The following is a 25,436-nucleotide window of genomic DNA, read 5'->3' on the forward strand; positions in this document are numbered from 1 at the left end:
CTTAATTAGGAAGAAAAATATAAAAGAGACTGAAATATGGAAATGTGAAAGGAAGGTAGGTGCACAAACCTGCTGTCTCAAAATTACACAGTAATGTTGTTTCTCATTTGAAGTATTCCCTTCAAAAATTAAATGAGTTAAAACTAATCAGCCTAAAATGTAAGATCTTCATTTTTAAACATTTTGCACGCAACTATAAATCAAATTAAATATTTAGAATATACAAATTTAAATAACTATATATTGGTTTTATGTGTAGTACACAAGAATATGAGTTGCAACTCAACATCTGTATGTAACTATAAAGGTCTGAAGTGAAAACCAATAAATTTATAATGTCCCATTGATTTATTAAACTAAAATTACCAGTCTAAAATGTCTTAAAATATTTTCATATGTTGTATGCTAAATGCAAGTCATGAATTAATTATTCATATTCTGCAAGTCTAAACAATGTTATAGACAGCTAGCTTTAAGAAAAAATAGTAAACATACAAGCCAACAATTGTAAGTAACTGTAAACCAGCAACAAGCTAACAGTCGATAATGTAAACCGTCATATTCTTCAAAAGTTTAAAGGTAGAATAGGAAAATTATGACCCTAAAGAGGATTATCAAGGAGTCTGTGTCTTGCAAACAAGTATTTGTATTTAAATTTTCCAAGATATTAAATGACAGAAATAAAACCTAACCAACCTCCCTAGGTATCACGTTCCTTAATTTAGCCACCCCTTCATTAAACAATGTATTCTTCAAACTGAACCTTGCAACATCAATATGCATTAGTAACCCATGATTTCTAGTATTAACTCCATGTGACAATGAATTAATATTCAACCTGTGTATTACTTTCAATATATTTGGATATGTTCATCTGAATTAAATCGATCATCTTAAGTCAATAGTAAATGCAGTACAATTTTAAAACTACCTAGTCAAATATGGGTAAAATAGAAAGGTATCAGCGTAGCTGGTGCAAAGAAATGTTTTTGTAGTTAAACGTACTGCACCCACTAGCTTTCTTAAAATGTACTGTACATCTCCACTTGGTAAGAAATCCCTGGATAATGTAATATAGACATCTTTTTAATATTTGCCTCTTGAATAATTTTTCCATCGAGATTTCAGTGGTTTACCCTATGTGAGCTACCAATATGAAATATCCTGCATTTATTAGTGTTAAACTCATATGATTATTGCCAAATGGCCGTAAGGCTAACTTTTCCATTTCTTTCTGAAGTATGTCCTGATTGTTAATATCAAACAGAGGCAAAGCTACTTTAATGTCATCTGCAAATTTACAAGTTATTGCGATAGCTGCTGGCGTAAACAACATAAATCCGTTAAACCAGTAAGTGCCCAGCGCCACATCTTATAGAACACCATGAGTATTCTTCCACAGGTATGAGGGATTGTTACCTCGCTTCACTGAAATTGATTTTATTAAAAGAAAGAAAACTAGAAAAGATAGCACAGTGTAACTAAAACAACTGGACTCAAAACCAAAAAAACACTTAAAAACAGCAGGAGTCCATGATATGTTAAGCACTTTTGTTTTTTAACATATAGAACTTCATCAGAAGACACTGAACACTCCATTTAAATATAAATGTTTAACCAATATGCAACTATGATGTAAAAACTATGCACCTACCCAGTCAATAGAAACATATGTAAAAACTTCCTTTATTAAATATTTTAAGTAACACTTAATTGTTATTCTTTTTATTAATTCTAGGGAAGGTATAAGCCTTTAACTATAAATGCCAGCATAATGCTTTTACTACTAACAGTGGGTTAATGTGCCCCTCTTAAAGTGATGATCTAACACACTAAAAAGAAACATATTAAAATTTGCACAATTGCTATTATGTTTAACTAAAGCAGTCTTCATTTTTTTATTAATAACTAAAACTATTAACAACTTTCCTACACAGAAGGCTGAGCAGCTTTTGTATATAGCTATATATGCTAACATGCTACTCTGGCAGTCTGAATATAGGGGGGACTTAGTGTATTTATTATTTACAACTTATTTTACTATGAGAGTTAATAAAAATTAACATACCCCCTTTTTAAAAATAGATCAGATATAAAATCAATTTCCCATAAAAAATCTTATCTGATTTCTGCATCTAACTGTCCTTTTATAATATTTTTGTTCATAAAATAATTATGCCTATTATCATAATGTAAAGAATTATTTACAAAAGTAGGCTTCTGATAAAGCAGAAGATTAATTAATCTTGCTAGTACACAGAATTATAAAATTGGTGGATAAAGCAGCACATCAACTACAAAACTTATTGCATGTGCCTAAACAGTTTAGCTGATTAGACTGCATGATGTAGAACACACCTTGCAGTGCAAGTTAATTAAATAAATGTCTAGTAAAAAATGAATTATCCTCGACCTCTAGGCTAAGAAGATCAGCGTGAGAGAACACCAAAAAGACAGTTCAACTTCACACTTGTTCTTTGCCAGAGCAGTTTGACTGACCTGCTCACTAAGAAATGCCAAGCTTGTAGTGCAATTAAAATAAATAAAACATTTCAGTGACTGAATTATTCATGACAGAACCTACAGATGTATCAGTAACTTGAACTGTGCTTAATTAGTCCAATGTTTGAGAACACCTGCACTTTCAAAAAATGCAGAGTAAACACCACTGCTTATACTTGTGTGTGTGTGTGTGTGTGTGTGTGTGTGTGTGTGTGTGTGTGTGTGTGTGTGTGTGTGTGTGTCTGTGTGAGTGTGTGAGTGTGTGAGTGTGTGTGTGTGTGTGTTTGTGTATATATATATATATATATATATATATATATATATATATGGGTCTACTTCACTTGACCTAAAACTCATATGACTGACACCCATTTGACCAACACCCGATTGACCTAAATTTCATGTGACTGACAACTCATTTGACTGACTCCCATTTCACCAACATTTAAGACATAGACTTGTTGTGGGTTGTCCTTCACTTGTGACTTACTTGTGATAAAAAGAATTACTGTAACTTAAAGTGCTGACTGTTAGAATTCCAATAGTCATGTAGAAAGTGGAGTTGTAGTGTTTCTAAATGTGGGTTTGTCTCTTTACATTTTTATGGGAAGTATCTAAAGTAATTTGGTGAATGTTTTGTGCGTTCCTAGCAGTAGTGGCAGCATGTAGAGTACTGTAAGGCAAGTTAAAGGTATATGGCCTTTTCCCCACTGTAGTGCAATCCTGGAGTCAGTATATATAATTGGGGGGTGTGGGGCGTAGCCCCCCTACATAGTTTGGTTGTACACTGTCCAGTTTCTGTTAAGAGGGTAAGTAAGTAGTTTTTAAGTTCTGGAAAGGGTTAGTTATTGGTGTTCTAAGTGTGCTTGTCTATGGTTTAAGATTTAGTATGTTGAAAATCAGCAATGTAAGCTGTCGGTGAAATGGGAGTCAGTCAAATGAGTTGGCAGTTAAATGAAATTTAGGTCAATTACGTGTCGGTCAAATGGGTGTCAGTCAAATGAGTTTAAGGATGTATGTATATATATATATATATATATATATATATATATATATATATATATATATATATATAGGTATATATGGATCTACTTCTAGATCCCAAATTACCACAATCTTGAACTACATAATATCGAGACCAAAACATTGAATATCCATAATACCGAACTTAAAATCTCGACTGTCACAATATCAAATACTAAAAGAAAATATAAACAGCAAGTTCTCAAATACGATAAGATCTCCTTAAATGTTACAACTTTGTTCCTGAAAAAGGATGTACTATGTTAATTTACAGGAAGATTATACTGTACATTTAAATCCCACCTGGAACACAATAGCAAAGCCCACCATGATCACACCCACTACCCAACTGTCTCAAACCGTAATGTATGGTTTGTTCACATTTTTGCAGGGAGGACCCCCACACCCCAGCAAATTAAATATACCAACTCCAAGATCGCTGCACATTGAGTATAAGTGTAATAGCCAAGGCATATCCACATTTATGCAAGAACTGCCAGTTGGTTACGCACATACACTGACATTATATGAAGCAGGAACTGCAAAAGAATTCCACAACATGTTTAAAAAAAGAGATGTTTTAAACCTTGAAAGGTAAAAAGACTTATTTATAATGCTGAACTTGAATATGCTTCAATTGCTTATAATACTTTAAAACTAGTTCTTATATTTAAGAAATGTTAAAATGAATCTTTACAACCATAAATATATAGAATGTTTAATCTGCTAACAACCTTTGAACGCTTACTGTTGTTACTATAAATACAACAGGTATATGAAAACTGAAGACCTTCTAGTTTTAAATAACATAATTTAGTTTTAACAAACTACGTTATTCATGCTACAACAGTAACATAACGTTACTATATACATTTTGATATTTTGAAAGTCATGATTTTAAACTTTCAGTATTATAAAACTTCAGGTCTGTGGTCTCAATATTATGCAGTTCAAGATTGTGGTAATTCAGGATCTAGAAGTAGATCCATATATATATATATATATATATATATATATATATATATATATATATATATATGTGTGTGTGTGTGTGTGTGTGTGTGTGTATATGGGAGCATGACACCTATCAAACGTACATTATACTGACAGTATGTACATCGATATCAAAGTGCAATAAATACAGTGGATTGACTGCCAAACATGCCAACAAGCACAAAAGAATGAACGTCTATAAACCAACACTTGCTAGATTGACATAAGAAATAACAACAACATAAATAGAAATAATACAGTATGCATAAAGCAACTAATGTTTATAACAATTCAAGTAGAATCTATTTTATTTGAAAAATCATCCACTGTTTAATTTATTAACACATTTCTGAAAGCAGGAAGATAAACTGTAATATCCTCGTAGCACATGGCACACAATGAATACAATCTACAATCAGTACAGGGATAAGCTTGTTATACACTTCTTCGATATTACAGAAGTGTATGGGAATAGTTTTTGTTATGCATCTTTCTGCTTAGTGGTGCCAGTGCCATGCTAGAGCAGACACGGCTGCTACAAATCAGTCTCAGAAACTTGTGACAGTTTTAAACACTGCAGTATACTTTCAACTGCCACAAAAAGTGTGGCAGAGTGCAATATCAGCTTGTAAAGCTATTGGTCCATCAGATGTACACTTCTGTCTGTGGCTTTAAAAGATGTAAAACACTTCATGCTCCTATATTTTTATCTGTCATTTGCATATATCATATGTGCCTTCATCACAGGAGGTATCACCCAGTAAAAACCATAGCTCAGCTGTTTTGCAGTTTTCACTGAAATGATCTTTGTGACGTCTTTACCATTTGGTTGGGATGTTAATTGGGATATTTTACAGGCAACATAATGTTTATGGGCACCTGCTGGGTTTAAGTACCCAGTGTTTCTAAAGTATAGCCAAACAATCCACTTATGCTGTGCTGCTGAGGTCAATAAAAAAGCCAAAACGTTCATGTCCACAGCTAGTGGGATTTGGCCTTATTGGCCTGAATCTATCCATAAAGACTTAAAAAGTTGTCATTGGCATTCAGTAGCAATGTAGCTGAAACACGATGTTCAAAAGGGTCCATTTGCATATATTCCATTGACATCCATCACAGGAGGTTTAAGGTATCATGAGCTCAGCTGCTTTTTTTCAGTTTTTACTGAAAGGTTTGTCTGTGTGACCTCTTTACCCTTTGGTTTGGACATTTTTTATATGTAGCTTGTAGCTTATTGGAACAGCTGAAGCTCTATGTAATATAAAGAAATATTATTGGGTTTCTCTGATCATAATCCTTGTATGCATTTTCAATAAGGAATCCAGGGTACACCTCAAAGGTGAAGCTCCCAAAATGAATTTCATGACATACATTTCTTGACCGCAAAACAAGTGGCTTATGAACAGAGATACGATTATAATCTTCAATACTGTCAAAATTCTCCATTGTTTAAAGAAAAGAAAACTAAGCAAATGGTGATTTCAGTGATATAAATTGATTTGTGTAATGTACCTTACTTTGTGTAGTGCACTGTATTCTAATAATATTGCTAGACACACATTTAATACTAAGGTAAAATGATATCTTCCCAAAAATCTTAATTTACCAAACTGTAATTTGTAGAAATTGCTTACTGAAAAGTAGTTTAGTTTCCTTTGTTAAAGGATTTTTTTTAACTTCAGGTCACCTGTTGCTCTGACACTGGTTAGCAACAAAGTAGGTGACGTATAGTAGTTGGGTTCCTATTATATACATTTCATCGAATGCCTCTTCATCAACCATTAAATAACGAAAACACAAAACAGCGAAAGGTCATATAACAGATTTCTTTCCCTGGGAAAGAAATCGCTTGGCCACCTCTGTTACTTTGCTGTTTTCCCCAATGTAGTGCAATCTCAGAGTTGGTATATTTAGTTAGGGGGGTGTGGGGGGCAAAGCCCCCCAGTTTGTATTGTTTGTAGTGATATGTTATTTTGTTTAGGGTAAGCGATTTCTTTCCCAGGGAAAGAAATCGCTTATATGCATGTTCCCTGTTTTGTGTTTTCGTGGTTTATGGGTTGATGAGGAGCCGTTTGATGAAATTTCTCTTCGAGTATCTAATATAGACCCTAGTAGTTCACCCCCCACCAAAAAAAAAAAAAAAAGCAGAAAGTATCTCTCTCTCATATGCAATATTGCAAGGATCACTTTAGCCTTTGATATTAAGGTATGTTAATGTTTTATGAGCCCATTTTCAGCTGTTTTCTAACATTAGGAATGTTAGAAAATTGTGAAAACAGCTGAAAATGGGTTCATAATTTGGTATTCCAAAATTAAATATTAAGAGTTTAGAATTGTTTCAGTTTATGCATATTGTTATACAATGGTAGTGTATTTAACTTGATACATAATCTGTGTGGATTATCTGGTCCTCTCAGTTGTGAGACTTTTTCCCATCTTTAGCAGTCTGTAGCACATGGATGAGACTGGAAAAGACGTGGCATTGATTTGTTCAGGGGGTTTCATCCAACCAGATTCTGTGGATGTCTCAATACACCCTTCAATGTCTTATGAGTAGGCATTGGTGACTAAGCAGTAAAGAAGCCTGGTCAAACCATGAAACCTGAATGGTAAATACACTCAACAAGTCACTCTCACAGATTTAGGGACATGACTCAGGCATTATAATTGCCCTCCCAGATTTAGAGGGGACATGACACAGGCATTATAATCACCCTCCCAGATTTAGAGGGGACATGACACAGACATTACAATCACCCTCCCAGATTTAGAGGGGACATAACACAGACATTATAATCACTTTCCCAGATTTAGAGGGGACATGATACAAGCATTATAATCACCCTCCTATGCTGCAGCATAATGTGTAGGAATGTGTCTTTGGTGGAGGCCACAACCACGAATGAAGTGGTGCAAATAGAATGCCTCCCTTGTTGATGATGTAGAGTGTATTCATTCAGACCCACTAAGAAATATTGAACAGTGTGCCTTGTCATACTCAGCTTTTGTATTTTATTGAATAGTGTGCCTTGTCACACTCAACATTTGTATTTTACTGAACAGTGTGCCTTGTCACACTCAACTTTTGTATTTTACTGAACAGTGTACCTTGTCACACTCAACTTTTGTATTTTACTGAATAGTGTGCCTTGTCATACTCAACTTTTGTATTTTACTGAACAGTGTGCCTTGTCACACTCAACTTTTGTATTTTACTGAATAGTGTGCCTTTGTCACACTCAACATTTGTATTTTACTGAATAGTGTGCCTTGTCACACTCAACTTTTGTATTTTTCTCCCCGTTTCTCAGGAGCTGTTGTTTGTAACTGACTTGTTCGTAGTCACTGTAATACCCAACACATTTGGACATCTGATGACCTTAAGCACCAGGTTATACCACTGAAACATATGAGTCCATTATATCTTTCCTACTGTACTGGGTGATTGTGTAAGTTCACTAGTTCAGAGCAAATGTAGATCACAATTATTGAAACTGCACAGTTTTTCACAAGACAAAGGTTAGCACACCTCTGTCTCAAGCCAACATGTTTAACATATTTTCTTTACAAGCACAAACTCTCTGTAGTCTCTAATTGGGAGCTGCAACCTATTTCATTACTTATTATAAATCATTTTCGAGATTTAATTACATTTTTTGATAAACATAACCATTTTTCTGTCACTGAGATTTTACAAGCATTGAAAAGGGGAAGTTTACTTTGTAGAATTGTGTTTATCAAAGTTTAGCTTATGAAACTTAATTTGACAAGTGTTTCTGTTTTTGTATTGAATGCACGCACTTGTGTTTTCAGTAAATTACTTTTGCAAGATGGCAGATGGATTTATGTGAGCCTACCTGGTGGGCTTGCCATAGGAATGCACTGGAGAAAAGATGCACATATTAAATAATGCATTGCTACTCTCTGCTGCTCTGTACATAAAGCCATAAAGTATGTGAAGAGAATCTAGTAAAAAGCCAGAATTTTAATGACTTCCTTGAAAACAAAGACTGGTGTTCACATTATAGGAAACTTAATTATCTGGTCTTCTTCTGGAAGAACCCACAGCTCTGGTGTGCTGAAGGGGTGGGGGGGGGATCAGCATCCTACAGATAGGGCATAAATATGAAAAAGTTGATTGGACCCAAATGAGGAAGTAGAACTGATGAATTTTTCCAAGAAACACAGCACTCAAATGAGATGCCCCATGAAAGATGATTGGAGAGCACTAAAACATGTTCTAGTCAGAAAGGGCAGGGGTGGGAAAAGCATAAAGTTTAGAAACAAAACCAAAATATTTAAAAAGTGTTTGTTTTAAAGGAAGAAGACTCACCTGATGGAGACATTAGAAGAGTACTGAGCTCACCTGTGCCCCTGAAACGGGACCGCTCCTTCTCTGAACGGGACCTTGCCCAGTTACAGACTGAGATGGCAGTGTCACAGTCAGAGTCGACATATTTTAAACCAAGAGAACCTACCTTAAGGCCTCGTTCAGGAAGCACAGTCTCTGCACCAGGATCAAGAGTCACAGGACAAAGTTCTGCACCCGCGTCAAGGACCACAGTCCATGGTTCTACATCAAGGTCAACTGCCCATGGTTATGCATCAGGCTCAAGGTCTACAGTACATGGCTCTGCATTAGGATCAAGATCCACAGGTCAAAGTTCTGCACCAGGATCAAGGTCCACAAGCCAAAGTTCTGTGTCGAGGTCAAGGCCCACAAGCCAGATTTCTGTAACAAGATCTAGGTCCACAGCGCAAGGGTCTGCACAACGATCAAGGTCCACAGTCCAAGGTAAGTTTATTATTATTCTTTAACTACACTGGCTTGTATGAAGCAAAACTTTAATTATTCTGTCAGCATTATCTTCCTGTAAAAAAGTTCTTTTCATCTCTAGCCATCTTACCTTCCAATGAAAGATAATGTGCAGATTTATATGCTTTTAAAGAAATTACAGAATTCCAGGTTAAACTCCTAAGAAGTTCTGTCTTGTTTGTGTTGGTTGTGTTAGTCAGTTGTCCTGTGGAAACAAATTTTAATAATTTATGCTTGCATACTTAATTAAAACATTTTTACAGTATATGCCATGTTGTTATCCAACAAAAGTAATACAGCTGTATGATAATTCAGAGATCTGGAAGATTAACAAGAGAGTGAGAGCAAAGGAAACCAGACAGACTGATGAAATCAAGCAACATACAGAGATAAATACACTTTACAACTATGTTGAAGACCAGTGCTTTAAACCTGCAAGGAAACCACCATGAGTACTTCAACCAGTTCATATAACACACTGAAAACTAGTCAAGAGGAAAATTCATCATTACTGACTATGTGGTTAAGTGATTAAAAGTACAGCTGAAGATAAAATAAAGTTGAGGGTAGATAAGGACCATTTGAACCATTGATTATATCCATTACTTCTTTACTATTAGACACATTTCATATGCAGCCAGCAAGCCTTTCTTTTACCCTGCATTTTCATTAATAATTCATATGTGGTTATTATTACCATTCCTTAAATCTTACTATCTCATTGAATCAGATCAGCAAGATTGTTTGATTTAGATGTGACTTTTCTTATACATGATAGGAAAGGAGGCATAGTATTGTTTTCTTTCTAGCCTGTTTGTCATGACCACATATCTTTTCATTTTGCATACCAAAGCCTGTTTATTTTAGGGACTGGCTAAGAAAACATGTTAATTATATCCAAAGCCCATTCTGAAAACATAAATATGAGTCCATGGCAAAAGGAATACTGTTATAAATTGTGCTCATAAGAGTGGGATGAGAAGCATCTACTCATTATATTATTTTGTTTTTTATTTTTGCCCCCATGTCTGCTGACTATTAAGCCACCCCAGAATCAGATATTACATTATCTCAGGGGGGCATCATCTAGGTAGCCCTGAGGATAATTTGTGTTCTTGCTAGCATCCAGGCAATGAGAGCATTTTTTTTTCTTTTTTGGCCTAATCTTGTCCCTGGCCTGGCAGTAATATGAGCACCTGTGTCACTGCTAGAACTGTAAACACCCCTCTGTTTGTGCTATCACATATGTGCCAGTAGGGGCTACCATCACCAGTTTGGGTGGTCATGCCCACTTCTTCCCAGTATCAGCTCTCCACACCATGATGGATCTCCTGTCTCCAGATGATTATAGGTTTATAGGTTCATAGATTAGTACTAGGCTAACTAAACTGCCCCTGTGAGACATTTTAATTCTAGCCAATTGCCCCATATGAGAATCAAACCCTGCACCTTGTGTCTGCAATGTAAATACCTTAACCATTATGCCAACCTCCCACATAGGTAAGAACTAGGCTGACTGCCTTCGTGGAAAATTTGCTGACCCTGGAATCAGAGCAGCTGCACAAGCCAGGCTGAAACCTTCATTCCCTCCACCCAGGATAGGCACACCTATCTTCTCTTGTTGTGCCATCAAGCACCTGAGCTGCTAGTTGAACTCTGGTCACCTGGGCTGTAGTCATGGTTTTATTTCTGTATGCCACTGGCACAGGAAAACAACAGTTTATTTTGCTGTAACGTCGTAGGCAAATACTAGACAAGCTGCCCTTGCAGGTTATTTTATGCCTAGCCAGTTTCCCCAAAGCTGAAAATTAAACCCAATACCTTGTGTCTGTGAAGTAAACACATTAACCATTATTGAAATATGAAACAAACCAATGAGGCATGCCAAAACCGGCTTTATTCAGCAGTAAAATCCACTTAAAACAAATCAATAGGTATGTGCTTTCTTCTTTATTAAAACTGACTTCATCAGACAATTTTAAAATGGTCATATGACCTGTATGTATACACTCTCTATCTATCACATGATTCGAAAATAGCAGAGTTAAATAAACAATGTATCCATGTGTCAAACCTTCTATATAATAGAACAGTAAAACCAAGACTTTTATGTAAATGTAAATATAAATACTGTTCCCTTAGTTAAACACTGAAAATGAATAATTGAGGTAGACTGCATCATTTATTATTTATGTATAAATATTCTGATGACCAAAATGAATAATCAATACATATATAAATAAATAAATATTGATGCCTACATTACGTAGGCCCTAATTTTTAATATACTGTTAATAGTTATGATGTCACTGAAGCCAGGTAGTACCATGGCATTCAGAAATATCTACCACCACAGTTCACGTTGTTCGAGGATGATCCCCCGGGGCCCCTAAGAATAAAAAGCTATGATCTAAATGGTTATTGCTGTGTTTATATAGGGCTTTAGTGTTTTTTTTTTGTGATACGTGTGCTCATAAATGTGCCCCTTTAATTTGCACTTGGTCTTACCTACATTGAAGGTGCTGTACATTATACATAGAGCCACGTATACCACCCCATGTGTGTGACAATTAAAACGCCCTTCAACCTTAATAGTCTTATTATCTACCTTAATTGTGTCACCATTTTTTATGTAGTGGCACTGACTACATGTACCACATTTTGTTATGCTGCCTAAAATCTTCTTGTTACCACAAGCTATTTTATCAAATATATTGTTAAAACTAAACTTGTACCTCATTTGTAAATGATCCAAGGCATTCACCTAGTTTTTCTTTCATTTCCCTATTATTTAAGATAAGTTGCCAAGTCTTCGATATAATCCAAGAAATATATTGGCTATCAGTCAAAAACGTCCTAATGAAATGATGAGCAGATTCTCCATTATTACGATCGTTATTGTGTTGGTACAGACCATTACATGAATTCTCTTGGATGGTAACTTGTACTCTATTTTGAATTATCTAACTTCTGTTCCATCCAAATTATAATCCGTCTATAACAAGGGAGCATATATACCTGTTCTTCTTTTATTTACAACTTCTCTGTTAATGGAATTTATCATACCCAAGCAATAACCTCTGTTTAAGAACGTCTCGCAGCATGTCACATTCTTTCATGAACTCCTGAAAGGTGGATACATTCTTGCTGTCCTTACCATCTGGCCTTTTACTGTGACCCGTTTTTGGTGGTAATGGTGGTTACTGGTAAAATGTAATAAAGAGTTTGAGTAGGTTGCCTTTCTGTATGCACATGATATCAATGTCTTTTTAGTTCTGTCTTTTGATAATTTAACATCTAAGTATGTGATGGTATCTTGGCCAACCGTATATATCAATTTTACGAATGAGGTGGTACTGTTGATATATTTAATAAATTCCTCATTTTTTATCTAGTGGGCCTGTTCATATGACAAATATATCATCCAAATAATGTATATACATACTCACTGAGGTGAAAAATGGACTATTGAAAACATATTTCTGTTCCCAAGCTGTCATGAATATATTGGAAAATAGGGGCCCATAAGCTGCATCCTTAGCGATACCAGTGGTTTGTTTGAAATAATGACCTTCAAAAAATATAAAATTATTGTTAAGAACTATTTCAACTAATTGGCTGAATGTATTGATGTTATCTTGCTCAAGTTCTGTAACTTCCATTAAATATTCTTTGAACCACTGAAGTCCCATATCATGAGGGATACAACTGAAAAGATCTTTCACATTGATGGTGAAAAACACAACATTCATAACATCCTCTAATTTGTGATATTTCATTAAAAATTCCCATGAATCTTTAGATAGATGTTGGATATATAATCTTGTCTTTTAATTGATGGTGTATATATTTGGTAATAAAACTCATCTTCGAGGTGCCGGCATCCACGATGGGTCTAAGTGGAGGATCATGTAGACTCGTGTGAATTTTTGACACTCCAAAGATGGTTGGGACTTTTGGGTCAACACCATCCTTAAATCTGTATTTTATGTGGATAATTTGCCCCTGCATCAACATATCATAAAGTTGTAAGTCTGTATTTCTGTATGAAATATTTATTTCATTGATGGACGCTCCTATATATGTCTCATCATGCAAGATGTTAAACATCTGTTGTTCATAGTCCAGTTGATGCATGATTACACGGCCCCCACTTTTATCAGGCTGCATAATTCTTCGATTATCAGAAACCTTAAGTTCATGTATGATGTCCCATTGTCTCCTTTCCAGATTGTACAGGGGAAACTCCGACCATCACATACTAAGATGTTAAATTATCAAAAAATTAAAACCAAAAAGACATTGACATCATGTGCATACATAAAGCAGACCTACTCAAACTCTTTATTAAACTTTAACAGTAACCACCCTTACCACCAAAAAACTAGGCTGTAGTAAAACACCAAATGGTAATGGTGGCAAGAATGGTATCCACCTTTCAGGACGTCATGAAAGAATGTGACATGCTGCGAGACATGTTCTTAAATAGAGGTTATCGCTTGGGTATTATCAATTCCATTAACAGGGAAGTTGTAAATAAGTAACAGGTATATATGTTCCCTTGATACAAATGGATAATAATTTGGATGGAACAAAAGTTAGAGTTGTTAAAAAAAGTGTACAACTTACCAGCCAGGGGAATTTATGTAATAGTCCGTGCCAACATAATAATGATTGTAATTATGGAAAAACTGGACATCATTTCATTACTACATTTTCAACTAATAGCCAATATATTTCTAGTATTATATCTATGGCAACCTATACTAAATAATAAATAGGGAAATAAGAAAAACTACATGAATGCCCTAGGACTGTTTACAAAAATGTACAAGTTTTAAAAATATATTTGATAATATAGTTTGTGATAACAAGAAGGTTTTAGGCAACATGACAAAATATGGCATGTAGTCGGTGCCAATACATAAAAAATAGTGACACAATATAGGTAGGTCATAAGACTATTAAGGTTGAAGGGAATTTTGATTGTCATACACATGGGGTGGTATACGTGGCTCTATGTAAAATGTGCAGCACATTCTAGGTTGACAAGACCGAGCACAAATTAAAGGAGTGCATTTATGAGCACACTTATGGTATTAAAATAAAAAACAATGCCCTATATAAACACATCATTAACCATATGGAGCATATTCTTATATTCACAATATTAGAAAAGGTAGAATGTAATCCAAGAGGGGGCCCTTGGTGGATCATCCTCGACCAACGTGAACTGTGATGGCAGATATTTTTGAATGCCATGGTGCCACCTGACATCATAACTATTAACAGTATATTAAAAATGAGGGCTTACGTAACGTAGGCATCAATATTTGTTTATTTAGGGTCTATATTACATTATCGAACTTCCAAAATTTCGAACACCATAAGCTCGAACTTGAAAGTTTGAAGTGTGATATAATCGAAAGCTCAGAAATTTGCTGTTCTGAGAAACACACACACACACAACAGAAGCACACCAAAAACCTACATCTAATGTGGGGGCTGTATCCTCCACACCCCCCCTACTTAAATATACCAACTCTGAGATCGCACCACAGTGGAGGAAATAGCGAAGCCGCAGAACGGCCCACCGAATTCTTGCCCTGGGTAAGAATTCGATGTTCCGCAGCTTTGATATTATCAGCATCCACGGTTTCGTGTTCGACGTAATGCTGTTCGAAATTTTGTGCATTAACGGTTATGATATACACCCTTTATTTATATATGTATTAATTATTCATTTTGGTCATTAGAATATTTATGCATGAATATTATACTTACAAAAAAGTATGATGCAATCTACCTCAGTTATTCATTTTCAGTGGTTAACTAAGGCAACAGTATTTATATTTACATTTATATAAAGGTCTTGGTTTTACTGTTATATTGTATAGAAGGTTTGATACATGGATACATTGTTTCTTTAAATCTGCTTTTTTCAAAATCATGTGATAGAGAGTGTATATATACAGGTCATATGACCATTTTAAAATTGTCTGATGAAGTCTGTTTTAACAAAGATGAAAGTGCTTACCTATTTATTTGTTTTAAATAGATTTTACTAATGAATAAAGGTGGTTTTGCTACGCCGCTTTAGTTTGTTTCATATTTCAGTAGTGTTTGTTTGTTTCTACGACTGAGTTCATAATTTACATTAAGATTATGCCAACCCCCTGCCCCATACAGTGGATGTAGCAGTATTGTTTGTACGACAGTGCATATTTCTGAAGCACTTTGGAGATCACTGTTGGTAGCAGAAGAACAGGAGTAAGTTTGCCTGTTGAAGCTTGATGTATATCTAAAAGAAAAAAAAAAAAGAGGAATCATCACAGAATAATAAAATGTGTAATAAAGCAGGAAAGGCGGTCCACTATTACTGCTCTTTGATTACTGTTAAGATGTCACTATAACTTAGTCATTATAATAAACTAGGAAACTGCACTGCATTCTGCAGGCACTGTCAAAAGTGTCAGAATGTCTGCATGGACTATATAATTCTTAGTGCAGCACATATAAAGGCCACAGCTGCTAAGATGCCCATGAAGAAAGAATATTATTTTGGACTGTGTGCATCTTACAAATTTACCAGCGGCATATGATGATCCCCACATAAAAATATGGTTTTAGTAGACAGGTGAGATTGGTTGGCCACTATACATCAATTTCATGGAAAGTTGGTCAGGAAAGGCACTGTAAACAGACTGCTGTGCTAAGTTAGATATAAGCATGCCTGCTGATGATTTAATCATTTATTTAACAGTTGCTAAACTGGCTTCAACTGGCACACATCAGACCATAATTTGCACAGTAGTATTTTTCATTTATCATAAGTAATACACCTGCATTCTACAACAATGCTCTGCCCCATAGCATGCACCATGAAATTCAGGTAGCTTACATTTGATAAAAGTAGTAAAGTACATTTTATGAACTGCTTAGTGTTGTCTATACCCAGTCCAGCAGCCATTCTTTCTGTATGATAATATCAAAATAAAGCAAAATGTTTGCCTGTATTTAATGGAAGAATAAGGTTTAATGCATGGACCTGCTCACTAAGGTACTCAAATTTCTGAGGAGACATATTTTTCTGATTGTGAAGTTGCTTTGTAGTTATAAATCTGAGCTTCTTTACAGAACTGGTAGACACCATACTGTGGTCAGAAAGTACAGCTGTCTGATAACCCAGAACAGATGATGTGCAAATAGTAGAATTTGAAAGCCAGAAGAGCATTTTTCAGTGACTTTCACAGTGACATAATGTGCCCTTAACCAAATCAGTAAATGTTAATTTGAAGAATAATGTAAAAAAACAGGTTTTTATTAGAACTAACAATAACAAGGGTACCTTTTAAGGGTCATGGATTAAAACTGCAATTTTACACATTAGGTGATCCCCAGCTGCTAAGGAATTGGTCTGAGGAAATTAGTCTCCCTCCAGCACACATCCCACAGATATATACATTTTTATGCTATATATCTTTGGTTAAAATTTAAATTCTAGTCTGAATTTCTTGTAGATTGCAGTGCCTGTTTACCAGTGGGCACTATATTTTTAACACCTTTAGAAGAAAATTAATGTCTAATAGTGCTAGAGTATGATTTTGATTCCGATTTTGTTGTAGTCCTTACAGTTAAGTATTACATTATATAATTTATACTTCAAAAAGTGAGTTCTGCAACCATAAGCCCCCATGTAATGCTGTAATGAATTAAGCAACTTTTAAAGGTCAATTATGGCATAAACAGTGAAATTACATAACCAGTAAAATTATGCATATGGTTTCTTTACATCATGCTAAAAATGTATTGCTCAGATCCAGCACACTAGGACATTCAGAGCTGAACATTTAAGCAGCTAATGCACATCTAGATATGGAACAGTATGCCCAACATAACATAATACGGTTTGCATTTATTACTCGACTCCTTTACTGCTGGCTGTTTTCAACAAGACTGTGCCTCTATTACTGTCTGTTTTAGGTTATTTTTGGACCCTGGGTATTGACATATTTTCTTGCAATTTTCAAGGAATTTTATTCAGGCAATTATCTATCAAATTTCATTAGCGTATGCTCTTGGCCTCAAAGTAACAGGAGCAGGCGTATCGTGAGTTTTAAACAAATAATCATTCAAAGGTCATGTTACGCTACATCATTTAAAAAACATTAAAAATCTTACTTTTGTGCAAAAATGCATAACCTTATTATGCCCGAAGTCACAACATTTTTCATTATGTAGTTATGTTTCTAATCTCATTTATATGTATTGCCCTGAATGTACGTCAGTGGTGTGGGTAGCTAATCTGGTGCCTGTTGCCTTCCTGATCATCCCCCCAATAACAAATCTCATTCTGTATTTTAAACTGCAATAAACTACTTGTTATATTTGTAGCAAGCAGTTTACTACACAATATACCACACATGAAACACTGGAATGCTTCAGTCCTGTTCACAGAAGCAGGATTGGCTTTTTTTTCTAAACGCTGGTACAAAAATGAATGCCAGTACTGTCAACTAACAACTGATCGACATCTACTGATTGTGCCCACTAACATCTTGCACCTGAGGTGGCTGCCCCATTTGCCCCCTCTAGTTATACCTTTGATGTAGAGGATAGCCACACTTTAATTTTGGTAATAGGTACGTTTCAGTTTTAAACAATGCTACAAGTCACACAGAGAGGCTCAGCAGAGCAACTTACACTGCCAAGACTTGTGCTGCTTCACCAGTGTACTCAACAATTCACACTCAACCATATTCCCAGCGCATTACACACACAGACTCGTACACACTCCAATACACACATACTCTGCTGTTTATCTAGATCAGCAGCCTGTGCAGGGTGAAGCAGCTGTCCTTTCGCTGAGCAAATTCCTCCCCACTAAAATGGCTAGATACATGCCTCTAACTAGCAATGTACACTTATGCATTTTCTGCACTACTTTGAGAAAATCATGCATAACGGAGACTGTATTACTTCCATGCTGTTTAAGTTTCTTACTTGAGCACCAGCACAAGTTGTTTACAGATGTCAGTAGTATAGGTTCCATCCCTAACTACTACCTTTATATGTGTCACCACAGCTGTCTCCACTCTGGCACAGAGCTGCATTACTGGCCAACCATCTGTATACTCATCAGTACAAGGTGTCTAGTACACCAGGTGCCTTATATAGCTTTACATACTAGTCAACTTGTCTATGAAAACTACTATAAATGTTTTGAAAATGTTGCAGTTTGTCAGTTTATAATGAATACTCTGACCTTAATTTCACACCAGCTACAAATGCCAATATCATTGTAACAATGTTAGATTTTCTTATGAAACTTTCAGGATGTTATTGGGATATTTAGCCTTGTACAATGCACTGCTTGAGGTATTAGCTCAAAAAGCAATAATACAAGATGCACAAATGGCAGTCTGAACTTATAAAACATTGTTTCTAAAACATTTAAAATAAGAAAAATATTTTATTTTTCTGAGACAAATATTTTTATTTCTGATGCCACAGCAGCACAGTTAAATCTGATGTATACTGAGTCTGTCAGACAGAACACATACTACAGCTATGTGTCATGAACGAAGCTACACAAAACTGTGTCAGCTAATGGCTGTGTGCGTCCACGTCTGCTTTTTGCCATTATAGGATCAGGAGTCTGAAACTACAAGAAATTTTTCGAAGAGGTGATGGGCCAAGATGGTGATGGAGGAGCAGTGTTGTGTGGAGTCTGTACAATATTTTATGTTTTTATACGGTGGTGCAGCAGTTAGCATTGCCGCCTCACAGCAAGAGGTTCTCTGGTTTGATTCTTGGCTGAGGTGCCTTCTGTGTGGAATCTGCATGTCCTCCCTGTGGTCGCGTGGATTTCCTCCGTGTGCTCTGGTTTCCTCCCACATCCCAAAGACATGCAGTAGGTGGATTGGACACTCTAAATTGGCCCTAGGTGTGAGTGTGTGCGTGTGTGTGCCTTCTGTGGAAGGTTGGACACCGGGTTGGCAACTCGACACTGTAAAACCCCACTGCCAATCATGAGCATACAGATGATCCGCTGTGGCGACCCCTAACCGGGAAAAATTAGAAAGAAGAAGATATACTGACAGGATAATTTGAATCAAACTATGTAAATGTGAACTAAATAAATCTATAAAGTATATCATATCCTGACCAAAACAATGTTTTAGTGAAGAAAAATTTGAAAGCAATAGCATTCTTGTGAGCTTGTGAAAAACTGAGAAAAATGCCTGACATAATGAGCTCAAGTATCACTATTACAAGGAGAATTTGCCTTAAGAAAAGATGTGCAACAACTACTTACATTGATGCAGGAACTAACAATACAGTTAGAATTTGAGGAAAATATACAATTTGCAACAAAACTATATAAAACAAAATAAACTGTTAAGCAATATAATATCTAAGCATGACACACAAAAAATAAATATAAAATATGTTAACTGAACTAGATGGACAAGTTAAGAAACAGAAACATCAAACAGAATTTCTATTAAAACAAAATACAGGGTTAAAGTAGAAGATGGAGAACTTATAGAGAAATAAAATAATATCAGAATATTTGGTGTACCACAGAATTTAGACGGAAGATATATGATAAGCTTTCTGAAAACCATATGTCTCAACTGTCCCTGATTTTAACTCAAACGTTAGGTCTGTCCCTCTTAATCCCTCCTAAAACTGATGAATTTTAGAAAAAGGTTTGTGAATTATACTTAATAAATAATGACAATAATTGGAGTTACATACTTCTATAACTTCAGAAAATGTATATTAATTTATATTCTCTTATTCTGTCAACATCTCAAGTTAATACTAGTAATATTTTAAAAGTGTCCCTGATTGTCCCTGATAATTCTTGGAAATGTCCCTGATTCTGGTGAGATTTGTCCCTGATTAGTTGAGAGCTACGCTGATGACCTACATTCCCAAACACACTAAAACTGAAAGCCCGTCTTGTGGCACCAAGAAGAATCACCAGATTATAAGCTCAACTAGTACAGATAGAGATATGAAAGACCAAGATCCATAATTATGTTTCTGTCATATTTAGATAAGGAACTGGTACTCAGATCTACATGGAATAGCACTCCTGTAAAATTTGGTACAAATGCTATGAGATTTATTAATGACTATTCAGTGAAAACAATAGAAAAAAGTAAAGCTGCTTGGCCTCTGAAGAAAATTTGAGAAGAAAGTATTGTAAAAGCTCAGCTCATTTTTCCAGCAAAAATAAAAATACAGTTGGCATCAGGTGACAATCAGTTGCATCAGGTGATAGTCAGTTGCCTCTTCTTGTGTACTAAATGTTTTATGTGCAACACCATAAACTGATACTAGAAAGTGAGTCAATGGAATTTACATAATCATTACTTAACAGAATACCTGATACCTAATAAGGAGAACTGGACTGTTTTGCCATCAAATATATAAATAAATAAATAAACAATCACAGATATTCCAACACTTAAAGACTGGAAGATGAAATGAGAATACAAACTGTTAGACAATAAGGTATATAAATTTAAAAAATACAAATGGATTGGAAGTCATGTATGTTTGAAATCTAGTAAATTAGTTGTTAAATGAAGTATTGCTGATATATAAATCTAGACTAGATTAGTCTTACACGGAAGCGCCAGTCTAAGAGTGTGACGGCAGCGCACCATGCATATTAATGAGGGCATGCTGCCTCAACTCTAAAGCTTACACGGAATGTGGACGAGTGTAAGGGGCGTGTCAGACTGCCGAGCAGTCCAAAAATCCATGTGCCTGCAATGAAGAAATGCCACAATTTCAAGTTACATGAGCTAGTTCACTCACATGAGCACAATGTAACACTACACTCCCCCATATGTTAAACAACTGACAAAATTAAAAATAGAAAGATATTTTTTATTTTTTTTTATTTCATCCGGTATAGCTGCCCGTATTTGCGCGTGTTTGAGCGGGTTTGCTCATTGCTTAGCTACAGTTAGCAGTTTAGACACCAGAAGAGGATAATAAGAAAAATATATGCAAATTAAGCAAAATAGCAATAGCATAGTGGTTAGAGCCTTCGCACAAAGAAGAGGCATTCCCGGTTCGAGTCCCACTACTGCACTTTCCATTTTCTGTTGGAAATCTGTATACAAAAATATTTTCTGATATTTTTTATGTATACGTTTTGTAAAAAGCATTGAAAAGTTAAATGTAGTTGTGAACAAATTTTTTATATATATATATATATATATATATATATATATATATATATAAAGGTGAAATGTTTATGCATTCTGAGGTATGAGCACCCCATTTTAAGCAATATAAAGTACTGCTAAGCACATTTTACCAGTATTGAGCATATTTAAATCCAATTGCTCGTAGCTGCGCACTGCGTTAAACAGCACAATGTCTTTGCGCGTAGCTGCGCACCGCCCTAACCAGCACGGCCACAATGTATTTGTGCGTAGCTGTGCATCGTGCTAACCAGCGCAATGTTAGGCAACGTTGAGCAACATCGAGCAACGTTGAGCAATGTTGCGCAAAGTCGGGCAAAGTTGAGCAAAGTCAGTTAAACACGGCCACACCTCCTTTACTGTACCTTAACCAGTCAGGTCTGCCCAGTAGGAAAATAAAAAGCATTGACAGGGCTCGAACTCAGGATACTGTGCACTATAGTCACATTACTTAACCACTAACCATGACAGCATTTCATAAGCATGCACTTTCAACAGACACATATCTATCAGAGGAATTTTAAACATTGCCAACATCAGCTAAGCAGGTGTGCCTACAGCTGAGTTTTTCCAAAAGTGGCCAATCACAAATAAGTGTGGGAAATGAGGCATATTTAAGCTCCACAGGTGGGAATACTTGCTATAACTGGTTGTAGCTTCCTTCTGCAGTCAGCATGGCCGGTGTTGGAGAAGGCACTTGATTTAGAGCGCAACGTTGGGGCATTGAGGAGTCCAAAGTAATGGTTTGGCTCCTTGTCCACAATCATGAGGAAAGACTCCTGCAGGGCCAGTACCAGTGTACCCAATATAAAACGGAGGCCTGGAACAGTCTTGCCCGTGATCTCACCAGTGCCACTGGTGTTCCTCGGATTGGTGAGCAGGTCAGGCACCATTATTCTGACCTGAAGCAACATAAGGAGGATCAACTGGATCAGTGGATCCAGGAATCCCATGCAATGCCTAATGCCCCAGTACTGAGTAAGTAGCCATTGTATTAAGTAGTTAAGAATTGCTATGCTTGTCTATACTATGGATAGGTATGTCTCAATATCACTGCATTTACTTCACAGCTGCAGGTGTCTGGGCTATGAACCAGCAAGCCCATGAAGATAGGCTGCAAAGGCTGCTTCATCAGGTAGGTTAGTAATTATCTGCATTTACTGTTATATAAAATAAATGAGAGAGCCTTCAAAAAATGTTTTAACCCAATAAATAAAGGTGTAATAATCCTTTAATAAATGTATAATTCTTGGAGTGCGTCTGTGTCATTTTCTTTGATATGTTGTACTGTTGCATTCTACAAATAGTGTTTTTTTATTAAGCAGTGTCAACCCATACTTGGGTAGGCCCATATAACGTGGATGAAGGGAGTGCCAGTAGCTTTTATGCATATTTACAGCCCTCAACTGTTGGTTCATGCCCAGCATGTACAGGTTAATCTGGCACATGAGAAGCTTGGTATTGTGTTCCCCAGAAATGTCAGTGTGCTGCCGGAAATGTAGGGAGCTGTTAACATATAACTGATACTTTCACCTGAACATATCTAGATAATTATATGAAAGTAGAGCTGTCAGTGTACCATTTTAGCAGTAGTGTGTGTGAGCAACGCTCAAAATATGTTGCAGTAACATCTGCATCTTGGACAGTGTGTATGTAAGATACAGCTCATGTATATAATGATCTAGCAAAATCCATTTGCACAATATAAGGACATTGGGTAGTGTAATAATACACGTAAGGGACATATAACTGCAGTTAATAGGAATGTAGTGAAACTAGAAGGATATATAAGTTGTTAATTGGGCTATCTTTTTCCACCCTACTCTATGTGCATAAAAATGCAATTCCACACCTCAATCGGTATGTCTAATCTCAAAACATTTGTTGGGACATATGTCCTACTGGTTTATAAATATTTGCATTTATTTCTATGCATGTGCCCTGTTAAAATACCACAATATTGGTGGCCTGTTGCCATCAATTCAACCTGCATGCTGTTGTAATGTCCACTATTGTTCTATATATGCATGTGTTATGCTTGCTTTTCAACTGTTGAAAATCTGGTGTGTTGGGTTAATGGGAATACTTCTGCATGCTGTTATAACTAATTGGGAATGCTGTTGACTGTTACTAACCCATATCTTTATTAAACTCTCCAAAACATAGTTTGCATGGGAAGGCCGGTCCCAGCAGACCCACCTGCCCCAGCTCAGCTGGCCATGGCACCTGGCAGCAGCAGATCTGTTGCCCAGCCTGGGACCTCCTCCTCCATTGGCCCTGTGCCAACTTCGGGTGGAAGCGCAGCAGGGGATGGGGCTCAGCCCCTCTGTGCAAGCATGGGCAGAGGAGGGGCACCTATCACCCTTCGAACGGTCTGGGCTGTGGTGCGTAGAGAGATTGAATGTTCTATTGCAGAACCTCTACGCCAGCTTGAGGCCCGAGTGGCGCAACTCCCGGGTCTGCCTGCCCCTCCTACACAGCCCCCAGCACAGCCACCTTCTGGGCCGTGAAGGTGCAGTGGTGACTGTCCATGGGTGGGGACCTCAGTCCCACTGTTTCCATCTGGGGGCTCATGGGCTTGCAATATCCAAACATCCCTCCCCATTAAAGGTGTTCACCCACCACATGTGTCATATACCACCACTGTATGCATCTTGTTTGTCTTGTCTGTTTACCTCCCCAACCTACCTCCCCAAATATACCTACTTCCCCTACCTCACATTCCACTCTCACCTGAAAAAAAAGGGCAATCTACTCCCAAAGAAAAAATTACGCCCCATACATAGCTGCCCATTTTGCACACATGTCCACTGGACACATAAAATGTTATTTAATTGGCATTACAGCATACTTTGTTGTCCTCACCCCTCTCTCTCAAGGGTTGAAGGTTTCATATCTGCCTCCAAATTTATTGCATATGCACAGCTGTTGCTTTTGAAGAAATGGGCAGCTATGGACCTTCCCTACACCTGTCCTGCACATCCCAAGCTATTTTCCATACTGCCTTTCCCTCTTTGTGCTCCTTTTTCACTACTTTCCTATCTCCCCATTTTTCTTTTCTTTCAAAGAAATGAGCGCGGGGGTTAGCGGGAGTAAGCACTATTAAGCAGTAGTTAGCAGGTTTGCACAGGTTTGTGCTTGTTTGCTCTTGGCTAAGCAATGCGCAGTAATGCGCAAACCCACGCAAACCCACTTACAACTGCTTAAAAGTGCCTTAGTCACTCTGTATGTGAGGGCCCTTGTTCTGCTCAGGAGCAAACTAAAACACCTCTGTAAGTATCGGACCCCGGACCTTGCACACATTACACAACATGAAGTATCACTAAGCCACAGTAGATATACATCAAGTTGGTGCTTAAATAAATAAATATATCATGCATCAGGATGAGTGAATGTAAAGGAAAAATAGGAATACCATACCACGCAACTTGTTCTGTGGATGTTGACAAACAGTTGTTGTGGGATTACATTACATGACTGTGATAAGAGAAGCAGCCATTCTAGCAGGATATGATGTTACCCCATAACTTTACAACCCCACACAGTATCACAGCAGGACAAACACTGGCATATCTGTTTAGGGCAGAGGCCATACCTCCCAACTGTCTCTAATTTTCAGGGATGTCCCTGATTTTGAAACAAATTTTAGCTCTATCCCTCCGAATCCCTCCAAAAACTACTGACTTTGGCCAGAAAGGTGGTGAATTACACTTAATGAATAATGACAATAGTTAAGAGTTAGACACTTCTTTTACTTCAGAAAAGGTGTATAAATTCATATGCTCTGATTCTCTCAATGTCTCAACTTAATGGCACTAATATTTTAAAGGTGTTCCTGACTGTCCCTGACTTTTTCTTTCCTTTTCCCC

General features: G+C 36.6%; 1 protein-coding gene across 2 annotated transcripts in view; it reads left to right on the top strand.

Moving 5' to 3' along the window:
* SPIRE2 (spire type actin nucleation factor 2) overlaps positions 1–25,436 on the top strand; it is a 1,014,080-nt gene that overhangs the window by 815,643 nt on the left and 173,001 nt on the right. For both annotated transcript variants that reach the window (XM_044081853.1, XM_044081854.1), the window contains one exon: positions 8,839–9,313. In XM_044081853.1, coding sequence (XP_043937788.1) covers positions 8,839–9,313 — 475 coding nt within the window. The remainder of the gene's footprint in view (positions 1–8,838; positions 9,314–25,436) is intronic.

The sequence above is a fragment of the Protopterus annectens genome, chromosome 8.part1, assembly GCF_019279795.1.
Source record: "Protopterus annectens isolate FY-2018-M chromosome 8.part1, PAN1.0, whole genome shotgun sequence".
NCBI lineage: Eukaryota > Metazoa > Chordata > Ceratodontiformes > Protopteridae > Protopterus > Protopterus annectens.